Source organism: Halictus rubicundus, chromosome 14 (assembly GCF_050948215.1).
Source record: "Halictus rubicundus isolate RS-2024b chromosome 14, iyHalRubi1_principal, whole genome shotgun sequence".
Taxonomy (NCBI): Eukaryota; Metazoa; Arthropoda; class Insecta; order Hymenoptera; family Halictidae; genus Halictus; species Halictus rubicundus.
In genome coordinates this window covers 7,605,151-7,627,577 of record NC_135162.1, presented here as the reverse complement: position 1 = coordinate 7,627,577, position 22,427 = coordinate 7,605,151, and the positions used below count along the sequence as shown (strand labels likewise).

General features: G+C 46.3%; 2 protein-coding genes across 2 annotated transcripts; both read right to left on the bottom strand.

The window, feature by feature from the left end:
- Positions 1-1,272: 1,272 nt before the first annotated feature.
- On the bottom strand, positions 1,273-5,279 carry LOC143360892 (maternal embryonic leucine zipper kinase). The gene is made up of 13 exons (XM_076800072.1): positions 5,004-5,279; positions 4,778-4,928; positions 4,581-4,690; positions 4,362-4,515; positions 4,189-4,295; positions 3,909-4,076; positions 3,650-3,844; positions 3,449-3,578; positions 3,295-3,372; positions 2,698-2,764; positions 2,477-2,627; positions 2,296-2,399; positions 1,273-2,234 (listed from the first exon to the last, which is right to left on the bottom strand). Exons 1-13 carry the CDS (start codon positions 5,145-5,147, stop codon positions 1,964-1,966), a joined length of 1,830 nt encoding a protein of 609 aa, XP_076656187.1. The 5' UTR covers positions 5,148-5,279; the 3' UTR covers positions 1,273-1,963.
- Positions 5,280-6,813: 1,534 nt separating this feature from the next.
- Positions 6,814-22,426, bottom strand: LOC143360889 (insulin receptor). Its single transcript, XM_076800061.1, has 6 exons — positions 21,951-22,426; positions 20,989-21,400; positions 18,873-19,026; positions 18,143-18,320; positions 17,846-18,014; positions 6,814-17,120 (listed from the first exon to the last, which is right to left on the bottom strand). Exons 1-6 carry the CDS (start codon positions 22,223-22,225, stop codon positions 14,076-14,078), a joined length of 4,233 nt encoding a protein of 1,410 aa, XP_076656176.1. The 5' UTR covers positions 22,226-22,426; the 3' UTR covers positions 6,814-14,075.
- Between the last annotated feature and the right edge of the window lies 1 nt (position 22,427).

The window sequence follows — 22,427 nt, the reverse complement described above, 5'->3', positions numbered from 1 at the left end:
TTTTGAGCTGCTCCCAAGGAACCAAACCATCAATTCAGATGTTTATTATCGACAACTATCAAAACTGGACATAGCAATCAAAGAAAAACGGCCAGAATTGGCAAATCGCAAAGGAATCGTGTTCCACCATGATAACGCTAGGACACACACATCTTTGGTAACATGTGAAAAGTTATTGGAGCTTGGTTGGGAGGTGATGTCACATCCACCATATAGCCCTGACATTGCACCATCAGATTATCATTTATTCCGAAGTTTACAAAACTCTTTGAATGGTAAAACATTCACTAATGATGATGATCTGAAATCGCACTTGGATCAGTTTTTCACCGAAAAGGATCAGAAGTTTTATGAGCGCGGAATTATCAAGCTACCAGAAAGATGGCAAAAGATCATAGAACAAAATGGAAAATATTTTATTGATTAAAGTTCATTGCTTTGACAAAAAAAATTGGATTTTATTTCACCTAAAAATACCGAAATTACTTTCTTGCCAACCTAATAAATACAACAGAATATACTCGTTAGACAATATTTCCTCTGACCCGAAAAAATTTAAGCGAAGTAGGTGCAATTACCTTACTCTTTTTCGCATAAAACAACATTTTTGCGTTTTTTTTTAAGCTTATCGCAGGGATTGCTTCTTGGATCCTTTCAGAGGAAAATTAATTCGCAAAAATACAGGAAGAATTGCGTCGCCACGATGGCCGACGCCGGCAGTCGACGTGTTAACAATGCTGCAACGTGCACGGCGGTTTCAGGCGTTAAATGTCCGGGGCCTGACGTCTTAATATCTTCATTCCTCGGTTTACGTCTTTCAGCGGAACGCCTCGGCTTTCTGCGGATCCGCTTTGTCTCGATCGATGTCCAGAAAAAAGGACCGTTCCGATCGAACCCAGCCGGAATAGGCTATTCAAGGATACCTACGAACGAGCAAGGGCCCCGCCGATTATTGAGCGGGCAGAGATAAAAGGTTTGGCTCCCATAAAACGAACTGCACGCGGCTTCACTTTATGCTGATCGATTTGTGGTGATTTTATAACTTCGCCTGTCCGTAGCTGGTTCTTGCGAAGACGCCGCGGTTCAAACAAGCCGCGATACTTTATATCCGCGGTGTAAACGCAAAATATAGCTCTACATATTCAGGGGCAAAAGGATCGGCTGTCTCGCGATTTTTCAAAAAACCGTTTCTTTGTGTTCGGTACGTTCGGAGGTGGTTGATCGAGTCGTCGGTGTAGATGCGTTAATGAAAAAGGCCGGTCTTGTCTGTGAAAATATGCTTCTCATATTTATTGCTTCAGTTTCGTTGTAAATATAATGATATACACTCTAGAAAAATAGAAAATATTTATATTATCGCAAGACTATATCGGATACAGAGAACGTGATGTAGTATACAATTTGTTTCTACTTCTTTTATATTTGCGGCGACTGTCTCCCAACATTCGCTGCTACACGATTCCGTCGCCCGTTTCTATACACATAGATGTATATACCGTCCTTGACTGTTCCTCAAATATCCCTGCGCCCGAGGCAGGGTCCTCTAGCGAGCCCAGAACGAAAATGTTACCTTTTCACACCTATTTCAGCCGCGGCATACTGTATAAATAATATTACATAATGGACGGTTCGAATTCTCAATGGAACTGAAATCAATACAATCATTCTCCCGGAATTGTTTCTTCTACGAAGAAATATTTCAATGGCAGTGGAGTATTCTCTTCGCGCGCACGCGTTACTGGTCGCATAGCTGCCGTGGAAGATATCTACCGAAAGTTTGTACTCGGAAAAATTGTGAAGTTCTCCTCTTGCCCTACTTTGACAATCTTCTTTTTTTGGTTTTGTTTCGTATAATCTATTCAGTAGACGTCCAAGGACAGTGAAATCATCCCGCGGACTTTTCGAGCCGTACAAATTTGGACAAACGTTTGTATTGTTCACTAATGCGGAAAACAGTAACACTTCAAATAGGACACTTCGATTCTGTGGAACCCTCGGACTCCGTGGATAGATCTTTCGCTGCCAGAGCGAGAACCTCTTCGCACACGCGCTTGTAAACCCAGGCGTCACCTTTCAGCCTCTTCCTACGAATTCCGACCAACGATTTGTCGTTCGACACACCCTCCAACAAGCAAACCTCCAACTCGAACGAGCACGCGTTCCTGGAGGAAAATGGCCGCGTTGTGTCTTTAACCGCTTCTGCACTATCCTCCGTTTCGCCGTGGAGGATAAACCTGCGGGAATGTTCGAGGGTAATTCGACTTTCGAGATTCTTAAAATGAATTACTTAGTTACCCTTTTTGATGGCACATGATCCCTTTGCGCCGCAGCGCTCTGCGTAGTTGCGAGAGCACGTACTTCGGATCGTCGCTGGACGTCGACGATACGTTAAAAAGACCCTGCAACAATGACGAAGTAATTGTTACACAGTGAAACGGATTTTAAAATTTACACTACGCTTCTATTCGATACAAACTTTGCCGGAGAGAACGTTGGGTTGGTCAGGATCGATATTCTCGTTCTTAATGTGCCGCTTAGGCGTGAGGACGCACCGTACTCGATTCAAGCCGCGTTCTAGACCCATCATTACTTTTCTTGCACTTCCTGGTGTGGACGTCTGCGTTTCCCTAAAAACAATTGCCCCCTTCATACTAACGGAATAGCAATTGCGTTATTTTATGTATCGCAAAAATTTACCGTTTTTCTAATACTGGAGTATTAGTGGAAACTGTTCGATCCTTTGTTGCGGTTCTTTTAGCAGGGACTGTAAACATTTTCATTATTAAGTTACGCGAAACTTAGTTAACTGGAAATACGCAATGACACGCGAGCTTGAAGGGACTGTAGTAGATCGGATAAGGAGTAGACGCGTGAAAGGTGTTGAACCTTTTGAGAAAGGAACAGGATAAAGAATTCTTACAGATAGGTATTTGTAACTCCGAATTGTGTTTGTTCACAAGTCGTTGCTCTCCGCTGGCTTATTCGCTAAATTATCTGCTTTTCACACAACCACAGCAATTAATGGCACTTGGGAACTTTCATTAAAGTTTCTAATTAGATAGCTACCATCACCTAATTAGAAATAAACTTTAGAAAATATATTACAAAACTAAGTGCCGTGGTCGTAATAGAACAAAAGTACATCTAACTTTCAATGGAAGGGGATAAGGATAGTTTTATTTGGTGTGAAGTGTTTATCACGAACATAAGAGAACCGATGGATTATAATTCGAGGTTCTCATGTAAATCGTTAAAAAAATAGTAGAAAAAAAATTACAATTTTCATTAACATACCGGGAGAGCATACATCGTCCACTTCTTTACTTCGAAGTCTTTTTCGTCCAGACAAATTCGAATCCTTGATATTGTCATCTGTGAAAACATAATCAAACACGAACTATATATTACACGTATACCGACGATGCGCTGAAAAATTATAACAATTTACTTTTAACTGTTTCAGGCGTTTTTGGCAAAACATTGTAAGTTGTTCCTAATAATATGGGTGACTTCCTGTTATGCTTACTCCTTGGAGAATGATCGAGCTTTGTTATAATATTGTTCATTCCTCCCTCATTCTGTAAACAGTAAGAAAGGCAATATTACAGCTTGAAAAATATATTTACTTCATGTAAAGCAACAGCTTTACCTCTGACTTAAAATGAGACTTTGCCGAAGATGATATTCGAAGCGAGAGTCCACGAAGTTTTCTGTCCAATAATAAAAGATATGTTGCAGTCTTATAATCGGTTCGATCGCTTTTTAGAAGTTTCTTCCATATGTCTAACGAATGTTCTCCACATATTGCAGACATGGTGCTCAACACATCATCATCCTTTTCGAACTGTAAATGTAGGACATTTATGAAATAGTTTTATGGATACCACTAAACAATAAAAGCTCTTTACATTGGTTTTGTGCACAAATGAAACAGGATTGAGAAATCCAGATGTAATCCACGCATGATTGCATAATTCTTGTATAGTTATCCTCTTTTTTGGATCTATTTGTAACATTGCTCGTATAAGTCTTCTACTGCTATTTGATAAATAACTTGGTTCATCGTATTTGCCACTCTGGAGAATTAAAATGTTATCGATACTTTACATTGTGGAATCATTGAAGTACAATGCGTGTGATTTGAATCAATCATTGTAATTTTAATCGATTATGAAGCAGAAGACTTACAAGAATCTTTCTGTAAAGATTCTCTATACTGTTATCATCGAAGGGGAGGAAACCGCACAGTAACGCATAAAGAAGTATCCCCATACTCCATATATCTACTTCTGAACCTATAAACACAGAATTAATTTATTTTCAACATGCTAAAGGATACATTAATGAAAAGGTATACATGCCTAAATATTTTTTTCCTAATATGAGTTCTGGCGCAGCATAATTCGGCGAGCCACAAGATGTTTGCAAATGTGACTCTATTCCATTCTTTGGCTTTGCACATAATCCAAAGTCTATGAGCTTCAAATTTTCATTCCTGTCCAGCAAAACGTTCTCCTAAGTACAAAATAATATTATTCATCATTTATATATAATCACAGACCAGGAAACTATTTGCTTACCGGTTTCAAGTCTCGATGTGCATATCCTAAACTATGTAGATACGCTATAGCAGAGACAATTTGACGAAAAAATTTCCTTGATTCTGTTTCGGATAATCTATTCTTTTCCACTGCAAATCAAAATTATATTCTAATTGTTAATTTACCTTCTAAACTAAAGCTCGAAGAACAAACAAGTATTGTGATTTAAATGTTACCTATGTGGTCAAATAATTCTCCTCCTGAACAATATTCCATCACCATGAAATAGTGACTCTCTGTTTCTATTACTTGATACAGCCTGCAAATGTGTTGATGCAACAATGTTTTCAGTGCTTTCACTTCTAATTTAACCCTTGGCAAGTCGTCCTAAGAATACAAACAAATGTTCCGATCGAATCGAACAGGGTTTAGACATTTATATTAAATTTTAAAACTACTCACGCCCAGTCTCGTTTTGTCCATTATTTTGATAGCAACTTTTTCGCCGGTCGCAACATGCGTTGCAAGTTTAACTTTCGCGAAACCTCCGCTTCCAATAGTCTTTTCCAATTCGTACAAACCCTTAAGCGCAGCATATCGCACCATTGTGACAATCCTCCAAGCAAATATACAAATAACTCTGTACTTAATTACGTGCTGCTAATCACATAACTTTTGAACTCTCAATTTCTAACGTAAATATCCTTTCGGAGCCAATCAGCACGGAGCGTTTTACACGGCAACTTCCGATCGTCAATGCTACCAATCTGAGGGAAAGGATTAAAACAGAACACAATTGATTCCTCATCAACTAATTCCTGAACATTCATTGAACTTTAGTGCATCCGTACTATTCGAAATAATCAATTCATTGTGTCAGAAAATGGAAAATATTAAATGTTTCTCCTAGTGCAGATGATTCTTGCCGTATCTCTCATAAGGTTCGGTGTATTCGACGGCACGAATCATCTGTTCTGTAAAATCTGAAAATAGCGCCACTCGACGTAGTGGCGAAACGCTCAAACTGGTAGACAAAATTACCGGTAGTCGGTATTCTTTTGAAAATCACCGGTGGCGCCATCTGTCGTCCGACATGGAATACCGACTGTCGGTAATTTTGTCTACAAGTTTGAGCGTTTCGCCACTACGGCAAGTGGCGCTATTTGGAGATTTTGTGGAGTAGATGATTCATGCCGCCAAATACCCAGCGCCTTATGAGAAATTCGGCAAGAATCATTTCTCAAGGATAGAAATATTCGACATGCGAGCTGACGGCTTGATTATATCTAATTCTCGATGTGATTTCATGTTTCTTTTGTAAGAAAAATAGTCCTATCGTAAAATGTGATCGTCCATCTTTAATTTGACCCCTTCAATGCCCAAAAATTTCAATAGGAATTTATTCTAAGAGACTCGAAAGATTCCCCTCAAAATCGAGTAACATGTCCTAACTAATTGTTGAGTTTCATCAATTTTTCGATGCAGTTTCGTATTTCTTTTTTTAATGAAACTGATCCTATCACGCAGTGGAGTCTTCCACCTTTAATTTGAGCCTTCAAACGCTTCAAAAGTCCTACCAGAATACTTTCTAAAATTCCGTAGGAGCGTGCAATGCATGCACGTTATACACGCATCATGAGTCATCGAGAATTCATTTAATCTTCAATGTAAAGATACTTTGCACATCATGGAACGTTTATTAGACTTTAATACATGTATAGTGTTCTAAAAAATCAATTTATTATGTTAGAAAGTAGAAAATATTAAATGTTTGTTCCAGTACAGATGATCTTGCCGAATCTCTTATAAGGTTCCGTGTATTCGGCGGCACGAATCATCTGTTCCGGAAAATCTGAAAATAGCGCCACTCGACGTAGTGGCGAAACGCTCAAACTGGTAGACAAAATTACCGACAGTCGGTATTCTTTTGAAAATCACCGGTAGCGCCATCTGTCGTCCGACATGGAATACCGACTGTCGGTAAGTTTGCCTACCAGTTTGAGCGTTTCGCCACTATGTGAAGTGGCGCTATTTGGAGATTTTACGAAGCAGATGATTCATGCCGCCAGATACACAGCGCCTTATGAGAAATTCGGCAAGAATCATTCGTACTAGAATAAACCTCGTGTATAACGTCACATCCGCGCTTGTTACGAAATCGTCGCGATAAAGGGATTCTTTCAGATGATTTTAGAACGTATTCCCGTGGGAATTGCTGAGCTTCCTTGGGCTAAAATTAAAGGGAGAGAATCGATTTAAAAAATAGAACTCGTAGATTTTTGTCATCGTTCTTTATTACAAAACTGAGAAAAAAGAAAACTTTGCGAGAGTAACAAACTTTTGGCTTATGTGACTAGTTGTAATACTCAGCGGCAATACTAAATTAGTGCAATGTAAGTATGTACATTTGTATAATTAGATGTGGCGAGCGCGGTGAAGGCCGTGGCGACGGATCGAAAGAGTCGAACGATTTCCAGCGACAGTGGATCACATGTAACAAGCGACCGAATGTTTTTTCAATTCAAATATCATGAACATCCTTATATAGTGTATACGAAGCAATATCATGTGTGTCTGACTTTCGTGTCGATTTTGTACCGGGATCGTTTATCATAGACTATATACAATGCTTTTAACGCTTTACAATAAAGAACCGTTCAGAGATTTTATCGTCGTTTCAATTACCAATCGTTTACGCCGAATTTAGATACGGTGATCAGCAAATATAGGCCCATTTTTTCTTCGTTCTCATTTCGATTCTCGGATATGTGTTTACTCAATGAAAATACAATTATAAACAATCTGACAAATCTACGTGCATGAATGTCGTTCGCCGTGGAAAAATCGTTTGATTCTCCCTAGAAGTTGAGCACGTGTTTCTCTCAGTGACTCTCAACGTTATCGGACAAAACGAGTCAGACGGAAACATCTGTGCTCCTTTGCCAGACGATAGCTTTTCGAAAAGTCACTAGGGGCTAGGGATTCCAATCGATCAGTCACCGGCGTTCCCGATTCCATGCCTCATCGATGCCCTCGATGCTCGCACACGGTCGCGTTCCTCCTCAGGGTGAAACTGGAACTTATTCAAATTAGCATGGGTTAGGGGTATCGCGTCGTACTCCGTCGTCGCGTCCCTCCCAATTTATATCGGAACAAGACATCGCTGTCGAGAAAAGGCGCAAAGACGACGACGTACGACCACACAAATACTAAACTAACTCGCTTATTCTCTGTCTTGGGAGACACGCTATGGCAGGATTTTTTCTTTTCATTAAGAATCGCGTCTCTGAGGGGAAAGTCTTGTTCAGCGGATATTTACGGACTCGTAGCGGAAAACAGAATACATTAAACATGTATGTTACAAATTTCCTTTAAACCGAAATAAAATTCTATTGTTGCTGTACCTCTTTTTCTAGGGAATTATTGAAAACCACAGAAATTAAAATTAAATTCGTAGTAAAAATAAATTTCAATTCGCAGTAAAAATAAATTTAAATTCGTAAAATAAATCGTAGTGCAAGGGAGTGATAGTAGGTTGATAACAACAATTCGCCTAACGTTTCTACTGTTTTAGATTACGGGTACCAGTTTTGGTCGCGGTTGCATAAAATCCGTCCACTCGCGAGCATCGTCGGCAATCGATGAGAGAGAAGCATCGAACAGACACCGAACTCGTTCCCCCGACATGTTGTTACTCTGCAACGCATAATAAATTCGATAATAGCGATCGCTCTCTGGTTCTCGGATCGAGCGAAACCGAGACTACCGAAACGAAACGAGAGGACACGCCCGATTAAAAACTAAGTCTTCATTGTCAGTCCGTCGAAACTGTACGCGCGAGCGCACGTCCCACGCTTGCAGTACCGTAACTAGAACAATTATTGAATGGAATTGGTCTGCAACGAGTTTTCGTCTGTCTTATACAGTATACCTGAGCCGCCACCACTACGCTCGAAACCCTCTAATATCATGTAACAGAAATTCAGAACGAATCGGTGATACGGTCGTGTGTGATGCGATAATGTACGGGAATATTTCAGTAGCCATGGCGTATTATTTTCGAATGGGAAACGAAGACGTGGTGTGCCTAGACAGGACACTTACAAGCTAATTAACCGATTAGTCGAGTCGTGCCCAACCAGGAGCTCGCGGCAGTGTCGCCAGATCAGGGGAGGGAGCACGAATTCAGGGGAAAAAGTTACCCCCTCTCTGCCAGTGCCGGAGTGTGCAGTGACGACACGCGTCACGTGACCGGAAGAGTGGGGAATAGCGCGGTAGAAGGGGAAGTTAGAGTGGGGGAAGTTAGACTCGGCGCTCAGCACCTAACCGTTCCCGCCAGAGTCTAAGCGTAAGAGTGGAGCCTCGCAAACCTGCTTGCGCACCATTGTCATCTTCAGATGGACGCACAGTACCTGCCCCCTCCACGACGCTATTCCCCCACGCTTCTGCCACGGCCCGGTCACGTGACGCGTTCCGCCTCTGCGTGTGTCACAATGTCACGTGACCAACCCGGTACTGGCAGGGAGAGGGTAACCGTATTCCCCTCAATTCGAGTCAATTCCCCTGACCTGGCGACTCTGCCAACGGAAGCCATACTTTCGAGGGACAGAGTTCTCTGCGAGTAATAGTATTCTGAATTTTCCCGAAAATAGCAATCTAACTAGCGTAGGTTTGCTGTTGAGTTTCTCATCGTTTTCAATTTCAGATTGAGCTCGTGTGTGCTTGAAACGGTCAAATTGTTTATTATGAATTTCTGAAGTTACGCTTTGCCCGCGGTATGAGATCTGTTTCGATAAATCGTGACTTTGGTCCACTCGTCTCAGTTGGGCACGGCTGCTTAGGTTAGTCACTTAGGCAACTAAGGTGCTGTACAGGTATCGTAGCGAAGAAAGCTACGGTTCGGGGAGTTTCAATAAATTACGTTACCGTGAACCGTGCGAACGAGTTCCACGGCTCTTATCGACAGCTGTGATTTAACTCTTTGCGAACTATGCGAGGTATCCGGGCGTTCCCCTGCAACCCGGATGGCCTGTCTACGCTTCTAATTTAAAATCTCGAGTTCCCGATAGAATCGATCGCAGTTTCGAATTTTGCAATAATGAATTTCTCTTTTTGCGCGAGTTTGTTTACGGTTCGCAAAGATTTAAACCGTGTTCCTCGCAATCCCGGAATCCTCAGGTCCTCTCTCTCTCTCTGTATGTACACGGGGGTCGACGAGTACATATATTAATATATGTGTACAGTGTCTACTCGATTTACGTCCAAAACACGGGTCTAGCCAGGGACATATATCGGACAGGAGATATATCACACTCCTTCGTGACCGAGGTCTCTCAAGCTTCTTGACCCCTCAAGGGGTGTACCCCGCGGAAGGGGGGATAGTTCTAGGACTTTTATCTGCTAGGCATTTGCGACATATATAGAGTAAACACTGCGATATCGCGATTGGACCACTTATGCAGCGTTTACAATGAACGAACCGGTACAAGTACTTGTCACGCGTGTTATATACAGGTCGGTTGTTGTTTCTCGTTTAAATAAAACAGAATAAAAACTAGTAAGTATGTATCTTAGTGACTTAGCGAGCGAGGAAACGCCTTCTAGTTACGGCACTCGGCACCGCCAACGAAAAAAAAATAATATTTCTCCGAACGACTTTCTTCCTGCCTTCAGACGGCAACAATAAATACTAAATTAACCAACCCAGATAGAACGGGACGGATCGATCCGCGCCGTTCGCCCGAAGATTCACTCGGTTATGCTTTTGTCGATTATATCGCCTAATATCGTTCAATAATTCCCCGCCGCCCGTTATTTTATTAGACCCCGGATAAACGAGCGCACCCTTATTATTTACACGCACACGATTTAACACTCTATTATTGCCACAGTAACAAAATATTCGTATTTTCTTCTTTTTTTTCTCCCCCCCCCCTCTCTCGAAGCTCGCGGAAGATACGTTAATGCCCATAAGAGTATTTTGATTTCGGTATAATATTCTACTTTCCAGTCTCTCCTCTCCGATTTTACGCGTTCGTCGGTGAAATCCAATCATTCTTTTAGCGCGCGTGTTGGTCGACGAACAACACCGAATCGGTTGGGAAAAAGATTCCCATTCCGTTCGGAATATCAACCCGGTTAGCAAAATCCGCCATGACAGAAAACCTGCAATCCGCTAGCAGACGCAGGCAGCAGATTGGTGCCTGTCACGTTGGTGTTGGTGTTGCCATCTAGCGACGCTTTCAGCGACTGCAACCCCAGCCATTTCAGTTGCAAGTTAGACATGGCAAGCCGGCGCCAACGGACCGCGGTCGTCCGGCGCCGATCTTGCGCCAACATGGCGGAATTTTGCTTACCGGGAAGCTTCGAAACACAGAGTCCACGTTAAATTCGTCAGTGGTCTACGATCCGCACGATCGCCGAAATTTGTATTATCGCGAGCTACCTCGGGCCAACGGTCTCTATGCCGGAGCCCCGTTCTATCTGGGCGTTGTTAATTTTCTCGTCGTTAACGCTACTATCGTTACACAATATGTACAACGTGTGCGATCGTCGAACATCCCGGGACGCGGGGCGGGGTCCTCTCTACTGAGAACTGCGGAATCGAAACGCATTTTTTCCCGTCGAAATGAAATTAATTAGGACTCCTTTCGTTATTAGTGGACTGCGGATTTTATGCATTTATTGCGAAAGTGAGTAGGTGCAATTTAAAACGAGATTTTAGACAATTTTACCTACCGATTTCGATCTTAAACGCATAAAACTCGCAGTGCAACGGTGGCCAACACGGCGTTCAATCAATGGTCCAGAATTTTCAGTAGACAGCCAGGCAGAAACGAATCGGTATTAATTCGATAATTAGTTTCTGGGAATTGTCGTCCGTCCTAGACAAGCCCAGTCCACGAGAGCTATTTTACGCTTAATCTCTTTTTTCTGTTACTATTCGACCGCGGTAATGTCTTCTAATACCACGGACTGTTTACTGTACACCAACGCTCTCCTCCGCCATTATTCTCAACCACTTGTCGCCCGTCTGGGCAAGAAAATCGATTTCGCGTGTCGTCGGACTTTCGATTACGTGGACCGTCAGCGTTCAATTGAATAGACTGCTGCCGCGAACTCGACGATAAGCCTTCCGGCCAGGGGCGGATTTATGGGTGGGAGGGGCGGAGGGAGGGGAGTTATAGGAGCTATAGCCCAGAAGGGCAAATTGTTGGAAAAATACCAAAGTCACAAGTGACAACAATAGAAACAAATAAATAAGAATGTTAAGAAGGGAAGGGGATGGAGAAACGGGTGGAGGAGAATGCAAAATGGAGGTACACCTAACTCCCCCATATCTGAAAAATAGCTGGAACAAAATTAGAGTAGTATTAATGATTTTGTGCTTTGTGCTATTGATAAACCCATGGGGTGAAAAAGTAGGGGGGGGGAGAGGAGGGCGTTAGCTCTTTAAGGAGAGGTTAGAGGTACCCTCTGGCACAGAAGTATAAATCCGCCACTGCTTCCGGAAGTGTTGTACTGGTTATAATAGATCAGGCCTGGACAACTTCTTCTCAATGACCCCCACCACTGGCCACTTCGCATTACCCTTGCTTTTATCTCTCCTGGAGAAAACCTCCTATGCCCTAAGGGGCATGCTATGCTCCTAGCCCCCGCCCCATTCCCCCACACTCCATAGGAGCATGGTGGGGGGTCTCAAGAGTGGGGAGAGGACGCGCGCCTGGCTCGCGAGCCACCAGTTGCCCAGGCCTGTAAACAGATCTTGACTGCTACGGTTCACGATAATTACTAGACTGCGGATTTTATGAATTCGTTACAAAAATGAGTAGCTACGATTTAAAAGAGTAAAAACAGTCAAGAATTTAAACTCGTCCATTCATTATTTGCAATTTCTTAAGGCGACCGAAGAAAGAATGGTTCCTGTCTCCTGCGATCGATGCTGAACATTTCTCATTTGCATTAAGGGCTGCAGTCTAATAATCACTGAACGTGCAAACCTAACTGTCCATGGCATTTTTCCCGGAAGGAGGCAAGGCATAGGATTGCTGCAAGTCAGTATCCTTCTAGAGAAACGAAAGAGAAAGAAGGAAACAGCCACGTTGCTAAACCAAAGGAACTTCTAGCCGACTTAAGCAGACATTAATAATTAAACTGCGGACGGGGGCAATAATTTACGAGGAACGTAGCAACTATGTTGGACGATCGCGGACATCTCGTGACACCTAACTCACTCAGAGACCCCAAAAGACTTTCTTCGAAGAAGAAGTCAGTTTTTTCACAAGAAAGAAATCCACCAGCCAGCAAAACGTCGTGAAAGAAAATGGCGGTGACTGCGCACACCGACTAACAAACACCGTTCGTCTGAAAATCGACTCGCTTGTATTTTATTTTCAGAATGGGGCACGAACTTTCGCAATCGTCCAATGGATAATCGAATATGGTTTCCAGATAATCGAAAGCTTCCGGAGTATTGAACCGACGCGACGGTTCGATACGATTGTTCTCTCGTCCGCGCGACACCTCGACAAAACCGTGGAGGGGTAGGAATCGATTCCACCCTCGAGACCCGTTCTCTGCTCGCCTGCATCCCGTCACCCCTGTACGTTCCCGTTGCATCAGTCGATCGATTAAGAATAAATACGGCCAAGAAAAATACTTATCCCGGACAACCGTTACTATCAAATAGAGGATACTCTCTTTTTCGTCTTCTTCTCCGGTTCTCCCCGCTTCAAAACCGTCTACCTTAAGTTATACTTATTGCAAAGATTTTTGCCCTACTTATTGCGAGTTTGCCTGGATACTCGCGCGAGCTCGAACCTCGCCGGAGCCGTTCCCGTAGAACAATGTCCACTAATTAATAATCTGGCGCAGGAGATTGCGGCCCGCGCGAACGGTGTACGTTTAATGAGTAGACTGTGGATTTTATGCACTCGTACCGAAGAACAAAACGCCGCCATTTCGAACGGTAAAAAGACATAAGAGAATTCAATGACATCTTTGTGTACAGGTCACTTTAAATTATTAAACAACTTTTACTCGTTTCTCAGGATTGATGCACGGTTGGCATAAAGGTCCGCAGTCTATTGATAAGGAACTCTGACATGTGTGTGTGTGTGTATATATATGTATGCGTGAATTCCCGTGTGCCAAACGCACAAGCGTCTGCCAATTCGAAATTGTCTGCTACCGATTTTCCTACGCGTTTCGAATACTTAGGCTCCGTGGGAAAGCTACCACTTCTTCGAGGAAAATCATCTTCGAACGGTGGGTTTCTCTGGTAATCCCGAAGTAGGAACAAAAATTGTCTCTAAAAGATGAAGCAACGACGTCCGTTGCGTTATTTACAACATTCCAACCGAGAAAGAGAGACTTCGTAGAGATATGTATAGATGAGCCTTGATGCGCCGAGTTTGCGCATTCCTCTTGCGCGCGGTAGTGTCGATAAACTTCGCCATATCAAGGTCAGAGTTCGGGCGAATCTCAACTATTTACAAGGTCTTCGACAGGCGGGTTGGTAGGCCGAGGTCGGTCTCACCGATCCAGAGGCACGTTCTCCAGGTTGGTTACGTTACCGAAATGCTGGAAACCGTTCCTGAAGATGCGGCCCCGGCTGGTGCCGGCCTTGGTCTGATCGAGCAGCGTCACGTTGTCCTCGAACTCCTTGACCCATCTGGCGGTCTCGTTGCCCCAGTGGAACCTGATCGGCGCCGCGGGGTGGTAGGGCTTCTTCAGGCCCGACCTGCGGCTCTCCACGCCCTCCGCCGAATGATAGAACGACTTCTCGCAGAAGTCCTGCCTGAGACATGGCTCCAGGTCGCCCACGATCTCCATGAAGGTGGGACGATCGTTGGGCCGCCACTTGAAGCACTTCTCCATGATCTGATGAATATTGTCGGGACAGTTCCGCGGCACGCTGAGCGTCCCCTTGTGCAACACGTGTCTGAGCACATCCTCGTTCGAGAAACCTTGATAGGGCATCTCGGCCAGGGTCAGGATCTCGTAGAGAACCACCCCGAACGACCAGACATCCGAGTCGGACGTGAACACGCCGTCGGAGAGGTTCTCCGGGGCCATCCACCTGATCGGCAGCAAGCCTTTCCGGCCGATCTTGTAGTAGTCAGTCTCGTAAATGTCCCTGGCCATGCCGAAGTCGCCGATCTTGCAGACCAAGTCCTTGGACACCATGCAGTTCCTCGCGGCCAGGTCCCGGTGCACGTACTTCTTCGATTCCAAGTAAGCCATACCGTCGGCGATCTCCGCGGCCATTCGCATGATACCGCAGGCGTCGGGGACCAGGTCCGGTCTGTCCCTAATCTTGCGCAGATAGGTCTTCAAGTCGCCGTTCTCCATCAGCTCCATGATCACGTACGGCGGGTTCTCGATGGACACCACGCCGAGGAGCTTGATGATGTGGTACGTGGAGAAGTTCTTCATCACCGAGGCCTCGTTCAGGAACTCGTTCTTCTCCCTCTGGCTGGACGTCTTCGAGATCGTCTTGATGGCCACCGGCGTGCTCTTGTCGTAGATCCCGCGGTACACCATGCCGAAATTACCGAGGCCCAGCTTCTCCACGATCTCGACGTTCTCCGCGGACACTTCCCAGTCGTCGATCACGTACTTGGTCTCGATGTAATCCGGGTTCACGCTGGCTATCAGCCGCTCCTGCTTCTTCTTCTTGTTCTGGATCCGCAGGAACACGAAGAATGTCATCAAGATCGCGGACAGAATACCCAGCGTCAGCAACGAGATCAGAGTGACGGGGGCGGTGTTCGACACGTTTATGGAGAAGTGAACCATGTCGGAGAAGAGGCCGTTGCCGGCCAGAGACGTGGATCTCATGCGCAGACTGTACCTGCCGGGTGTCAGGTTCTTCACGAAGAAGCTGTTCAAACTCTCCCCCGAGCCCGTGTTGGAGATGCACTCGGTGATCTTCCTGGCGTCCTTCACGTCTAGATTAATGTACTCGATGATGTACGAGACCGTGATCGCGTTCGGGTTCTTCACCAAGTCCCAGGTCACTTCCACGATGGTGTTATTGGTCACGTAGACCTTCACGTTCTGCACGTCGTCCGCGTGGTCCAGCTTCTTGGTCCTGACGCTGGTGTACTGGATCGAAGAGCACATTTGGGACTCGTTCACCTTGACGCCGCACGCGGCGATGGATATGCTGTACCGCGTGAAGTGTCGCAGGTTCCTGATCAGGAACGAGTTGTTCCCTCCGCTGACGTTGTACGTCACGGCGGCCGTTTCTACCAGGCCCGCGGTGTTCGGGTTTTCGGGCTTCTCAGAGTTCTGCTGCAACGAGGACGTCAGCTCGTAGAACTTTTCGTCGACGGAGTTGTAGTTGTTGTACACGCAATAGTCCCTCCAACCGGGCGAGATGTAGCTGATGGTCGTGTTCTCGTGGCAGAAGATCTCGAACTTCTTCGAGATTATCATGTCCACGTTCTGGTTGTCCTTCGTGAAACAGACATCGGTGTTCAAGGCGGGAGCCTTGATGGTCACCTCGGGCACCGTCTCCTCGATTTCGTTCTGCAGAGGGTGGTTGCAGTAGTCCCGGCACGAGATCAGCTCCTCCTCTTCCAGGATCCTGGAGCTGGAGATCATGTAGTAGCCTATCGGACCGTTCGGGAAGATTGGCGGCTTCCACGTGACCAAGATCTCCGAGTCGCTTTTGAAACTGGATAGAACGTTGACAGGCGGTGACGGTATCGTGCTCCTGGTCCTGAAGAAGATGATCTCGGACTGGCCGACCTGGTTCATCACGAAGTTGTTGCTGTTCCGGGCGTTGAACGTCTTCACGAACACCGCGTACATGGTGTACGGCTTCAGGTCGGTGATGTACTTGGACACGCTGTTCTTCCATTTCGGGATGTCGACGTCGAGGATCTGCCAGGCGTAGCAGCCGCCGCAGACGTTCGATTCGTAGGTGATGTTCTCGTTCTCGTTCTCGATCTCCATGTAGTTCAACAGGTAGCTGAGCAACTGCTGGCCCTCGGTGGGCTTGTAGCTGTCCCAGACCAGGTCCGCGTAGTCCGGCCCCAGGTCCCTCACCGTGATGTTGATGTTAACCACGTTGCAGGCGACCTTCTCGCCGTTCGACTCCGGCTGCACCTCCATGTCCGTGAAGTTCGTGATGTTCACCATCTTGCTGAACTGCACGATCTTCGAGAGACACAGCTTCGGATTGTAGTGGAAGAACAGTCGGCCGTTGTCGATCGAGATCTTCTGTTCCGGGGGGAACAGGTTCGATAAATTCGGATTGTCCAGCACCGCCAGGCTGGCGTTGTTGATGTCCAGCTTCTCGCCGCGGATCACCTTCAGCTTCTTGAAGAAGTTCAGCGACGTGATCGGGAACGAGTGCGTGATCTTCAGGTACTCGGTGATCTCTTCGATCTGGCCGAACGCCTCGGTCAGCTCGTTCATGATGTTCGGATTGCCGTTCCGGATCTGGAACTCCAGAGCTCCCTTCACCACGGTCGTGCCACGGAACATCTGCGCGTCCGAGATGTGACGTATCAGGGCACCGTGGTTCACTTTGCGGCACTGGCGCACGCAGACTCGGCACGTGGTCATCTGCAAAGGGGATCGCCGGGACATACGTGTTATCAAGGCTTCGTTCCCCTGCCGCTTGAGCGAGTGTGTGACACACTCATTGCAAGGGTCCAGGATTAGAAACCATTTTTCACCTATTTCTGTCGGTAACGTGGTAACTCTACCTTATCGCGAATATACGGAATCTTGGCCCAAACGCAAAGATGGGCCTTTCCCGTGGTGAAAAACGCTAGATGAAAGCTAAATCTGGAGCGCTTGACCCCTCAACAGTCCTACTTTTGCGTTTTCTATTCGTAATTTGCAATATTCCAGCGTTTCGACACTCGAGCTTCTCCTAGCGGCCGTTCATGGCGTGACGATCGTCGGAGAGCCCAGCCTTGTCTCTTGACTCCTATATTCGAAAGTAGACTTTTCTTTTATCTAGCGCTTTTCCCCACGGAAAGGGCCCATGTTATTGAGAAATGGTCTGCGGAATCCCGGACCCTTGCAATCCAGGTATCGTTCGCGAGAAGATGGCACAGGCGAAATGGCCTCCGAGATCTCTTAACCCTCTTGCTACCAGGCCCAGATAGGTGGGATACGTAAGAACTACCAGGGTCGATTTGATGTTTATCGGGCCACTGATCGAGCAAGGGAATTAGCATAATAGGAGGACCAGCGGGACGCATCGTCACCTACAAGTTCGTGCCTTTTTCTCGTGGATGAATGACAAATTGAACAACTGAAAACCTCGAATGGGATCTTACATTGTACTTATCTACATCATCCTCGTATCCTTCGGGACACTGGGTCAAGCAGGATCCGTTGAACGGCCTCCAAGCCAGTCCCTCCTCCAGCATGTACATCCTCCTCAGACGACTATTGAACTTCAAGCATTCATCCTTGGCGATGCAACGTCTCGAGAGGTAGGAGTACCTGCAACGTCGATTCAGCGACTCAGAAAGTGCTCTTTGCTGCTTGAAGCAGTTAAACGTATTACAACACAACAAGGTATCGGGCACGAACTTTCGCCCCGACCTGGTGCACATAATTGTACTACTCACAAATGAGGGGGACAGTTCTCCACGCATTTTCCCTCGTGTCGATAATGCTTGCAGACGTAACAGTCGCTCTCGGTTGGACCACGACACTCGCCGAGGCACTGCTTGTGGCATTTTGGCTTCTCCAAAGTTTGACAGTGCTGCGCGGTCCAGCAAAGACCTTGCGGACAGTGCGAGCAGCCTGGAATACGAAGCATTCACTGCAGCACACTATGCACGCTACCGTCATCAGACACTATACTTTAATGACAGATCATCGCGGTTAACGTTTCTTTTCCTTGACGAAACCCCTTATTTATTATTGCGTTTACATTAGTTTCCTAATAGAAACCCGCTAAGGAGGTATTTTAGCTTTATTCTCATATTTCTTTGATGGCACAAATTACAAAATGGAGGTTGTACCATGTGGAGATTGTTCAAGTTAATACAACAATTTTTTATTTCTTATATTCCAGTAACCTCTACCGCTGGGTGCAAGCTACCAAGGTTTTGCTGGACATGGAGCTAAACCAGGTTAAACAACTCCAACATTTTGTAATTTTATTCAATAAAAGTAATCTAACGTGTTTTGTTCTAAATAAATGTCTGACTCGGAGACAAGCCGCGTCCACTTGAAACAGAAGTATCCCGGAGGAGTTAAATGGTCAAATCTCTTGTTACTGATTTTGTCATGAACATTTCTGGGACGACATTTTTCATGGTGGAAAGAGAGCAAGTGAACTTGGACAAGTACTTGGACAAGAGGATTCCTCGCGATTGTCCTTGATGACGTTCTCGCCAGCGGCGACGATCAGGTCCCAGTTCAGGTTGTTCGTGTAGCAGAGGGTCGGGTTCTTCTCGATCCTGACGCTGCCCCTGGAGATTTCCATCAGCTTCCTCAGGCCGATCTGCAAGAAGAAGACCGGGTGGACGCGATTCAGACGTGATATTGGCAGCCAGAGGTCGAACGACCGGTTAATTCGATTGGCTAATTAACGTCACTTGACCGGCGGGGTCAACTGGCCGAGCCAGACGAATTGGAGCACACAACCACGAAGACCGGCAAAGATCTCCCGGCACGGAGCCCGCCGTGGGAATTATCGATCCGGAAATTTAGCGTTCGATCCACCGCAAACCGATCGGCTTGCTTGCCGATCGATTCTCCGTGACTTTTCTTACGTTACACCCGGTATTGCGCGCGTGAGAGTAAAGCTGCGTACACACTGAAGCGAATTTTTGTGGTCCCTTGTTAAAAAAAAAAATAAAATTGGAAGTTAATAAAATTAGAAGTAATTTTATTCTTCTACTTCTAGTGAAGGAAAAGAAGCAGTTTGATGCTTCGGTGTGGACACAGCTTAACGAGACGTTTGGAGACATACAACGTGCAATGACTGATACGACAGTCAACGGTGTCAAAGTAAACGGATCGGCTCGTTGCTACGGTACTTTCGCCACGAGATATGCAAATAAACAAACGCGTTTAATCGCTCATTTATGCAGCACCTCAAATCAACGAGAAATCCTTAGGCTAACTCGTGAAACGATTCAGTTTTCGCACGGAACATATTCCGCTGACGTACCGTGTGCAAAGAAACGGGAAAGTTTGCTTTTCCACGCGTCGTTCCCGCGAACGACAGAAAGTGACGCGCGACAAATGTTTGCGATCCAACAGGCGAATATTGATCCACGTTTATTTTCAGGAACAACACAACCGCGCTACTGAAATCCCGTCGACCGCAGGTTAAACAACCCTTCCGTTTCGCGGCGGCTTCCCGATGGATGTAAAATATTTGCAGTGTCAACAGGACTTTTATTTCACATTTTTCCCATCGACGTACCGGCGAAAATATTGCCCTATGATTATTCAATCTGAAATAATACGAGAACACTCTCTTTCTCTCCCTCTTCAATGGCTTCAAAGGCGGACGCTATCGATGATTTCATAGCTTTTTTTTTTATTTTTTACGAGATGGTAATTGAGATTACGGATTCCCCGCCCCATGGGGGGAAGGCGGGGATTTGTGGGACTCCGCCTGGCCCTAGGACGCCCGAAGGGACGGTCCGGGGGCAACAAGTATCGCCACACAATCCACCGCGTTAGGCTAACCTAGTCTAAAGGGAGGGGGCCACGATCCACCTAGGCTAATGGAAGGAGGGCCAAGATCCGCCTAGGCTAATGGGAGGGGGGCCAGGGTCCACCTAGGCTAATGCAAGGGGGGCCAGGGTCCACCTAGCCTATGGCAGGGCGGCCAAGATCCACCTAGGCTAATGGGAGGGGAGCCAAGATCCGCCTAGGCTAATGGGAGGGGGGCCAGGGTCCACCTAAGCTAATGCAAGGGGGGCCAGGGTCCACCTAGCCTATGGCAGGGGGGCCAGAATCCGCCTAGGCTAATACAAGGGGGGCCAGGATCCACCTAGGCTAATGGGAGGAGGGCCAGGATCCTCCTAGGCTAATAATAGGGGGGCCAGGATTCACGTAGGCTAATAGGAGGGCCGCCAGGATCCAACTAGGCTAATGGTAGGGGGCCAAGATCCACCTAGGCTAATAGGAGGGGGCTAGGATCCACCTGGGCTAATGGAGGGGCCGCCACTGGCCCCTTCTCCCTCTCAACACGCCCCTGACATATTTCTGTACGTACTTTGTGTTTACTCGATATATGTCCAAAACACGTGTCTAGGCGACTTTATACTCCTCGGAGACCGAGGTCTCTCAAGCTTCTTGGACCCTCACGGGCCTCGCAGCAGTGGGTATAGTTCTGGGACACTTATCCAGCAGACATTTAGGACATATACAGAGTAAACACTGTAATTCGAACTGGTTACTACATAATCAAAACTTAGACAGAACGTTTGCAACTCTGAAGACTCACCTCTTGGAGATTCTGCATCTCGTAGACCATGAAGGCGTAGTCGGTCAGGAGAATATTGCCGCGTATCACTTCAAGGTTCGGGAATAGATTGGCGAGGCTTTTCAAGCCGTTGACACGGTACAAGAGGACGTAACCGGTGACCTCGCGCAGCTCGGGGAACTGAATGTCCTGGAACTCTCCCTCGGAGCTGTTCTCGATCAGGACCACCTGCAGGTAGCCCTCTATTACCCGGCAGCCCTTCAGGATTGGGAAATACTGCACGCTGTTCCGGATATCGATGCTCTGGCAGATGCCGTCCGCGATCGTCACGTTCTTCAATTTCTTCGGCCTCACCGTGAATTTCGTGATCGGCCTCGGGAGATTGGTCAATTGTCCTGGCTGCTGGTTCGTCTTCGTCTCCGCCTCTGTCGATCTGTGTCAATGCCGGACAAACGTTTAGACGACTGGAATTAGGACAATTGGCCCTGACGAGAAAATCGAGCGGTTCGAGCTGCGCGTAGAAGGACCAAAGTATTGTATTCCTTCTGTCTGACAAAAAATGGTGCAGGTCAAAACAGTCATGGTATTAAGTCCTACACCCACTTTTGCATCGAATGGCTCAGTTGCAAAATTTTCTGCGCATTCTTAACCGACTACCACTCGAGCGTTTTACAGAGTTTTTAAAAATACAAGTTGAACAATGCGTGCAATTTTGGGCACTGGTTCGAAGAAAGGGCCCATTAACGCCAGGTTCACGGAGCCCTAAAAGTGACTGTTTTCTTTTTAGTGAGTCTACCTTTTTGAAAATAATATATCCCCAAAGAATGCGTGTTTACACTCTCAATAATCGCAAGTTAAAAATCTTCGAGCGCGTTATTTGGACCGTGAACCTGGTGTTAATATGTTTATTTCGAAAGAGATTCCGTTATACTGTTCAAATGCCGGACGTTCCATATGGAAATCGTTAATGGATATGAAAGTACCTAGAGGCATCGATGGCCCTGTTACTCCTGTGGTTAACGACCCGGCTGTAAAACCTTGGATCGTCCGGCCCGAAGGAGTCTCCGTTCCACCGTGGATTCCACTCGTCCTTCCCGTTCGCATGATCGGTATGATCGTATTTGCCGTGAAGGTCCTCGCCCCAGTAATTCTCCGGCATCCTGAGCCAGGCCGTGCCCTGGCAATGGGCCAGCCGCGTGAGCCGCGACGCGACGCAGCAGAGGAGTAAGACAATCAGCAGCGACCACCTCATCCTCATCTCCCTGTCTCATCGACACTGTTCCTATTGACGAGGCTATCGTCAAACCTTCCTAAATTATCCCGCCCCTTGGTGCTTCCACCTCCGCACTCCCGATTAATCGGACCCGATCGATCGTCACCGAGGCTGGCTGTCCGAGCAGACCTCTATTACGGGCCACGGCGCGCCACTTGTGTTTGCCAACCTCGAGGGTACGGCTTGC

Coding starts and splice junctions, on each gene's coding strand:
- LOC143360892 (XM_076800072.1), bottom strand. CDS start 5,147: ATGGTGCGATATGCTGCGCTTAAGGGTTTGTACGAATTGGAAAAGACT. Junction 4,691..4,777: donor AGAATTATTTGACCACATAG/GTAACATTTAAA, acceptor TTTGATTTGCAG/TGGAAAAGAATAGATTATCC. Junction 3,579..3,649: donor AGTCTCATTTTAAGTCAGAG/GTAAAGCTGTTG, acceptor TACTGTTTACAG/AATGAGGGAGGAATGAACAA.
- LOC143360889 (XM_076800061.1), bottom strand. CDS start 22,225: ATGAGGATGAGGTGGTCGCTGCTGATTGTCTTACTCCTCTGCTGCGTC. Junction 18,321..18,872: donor CGAGGAATCCTCTTGTCCAA/GTACTTGTCCAA, acceptor TTCGTATTCCAG/GCTGCTCGCACTGTCCGCAA. Junction 17,121..17,845: donor ATGATGTAGATAAGTACAAT/GTAAGATCCCAT, acceptor TCCCCTTTGCAG/ATGACCACGTGCCGAGTCTG.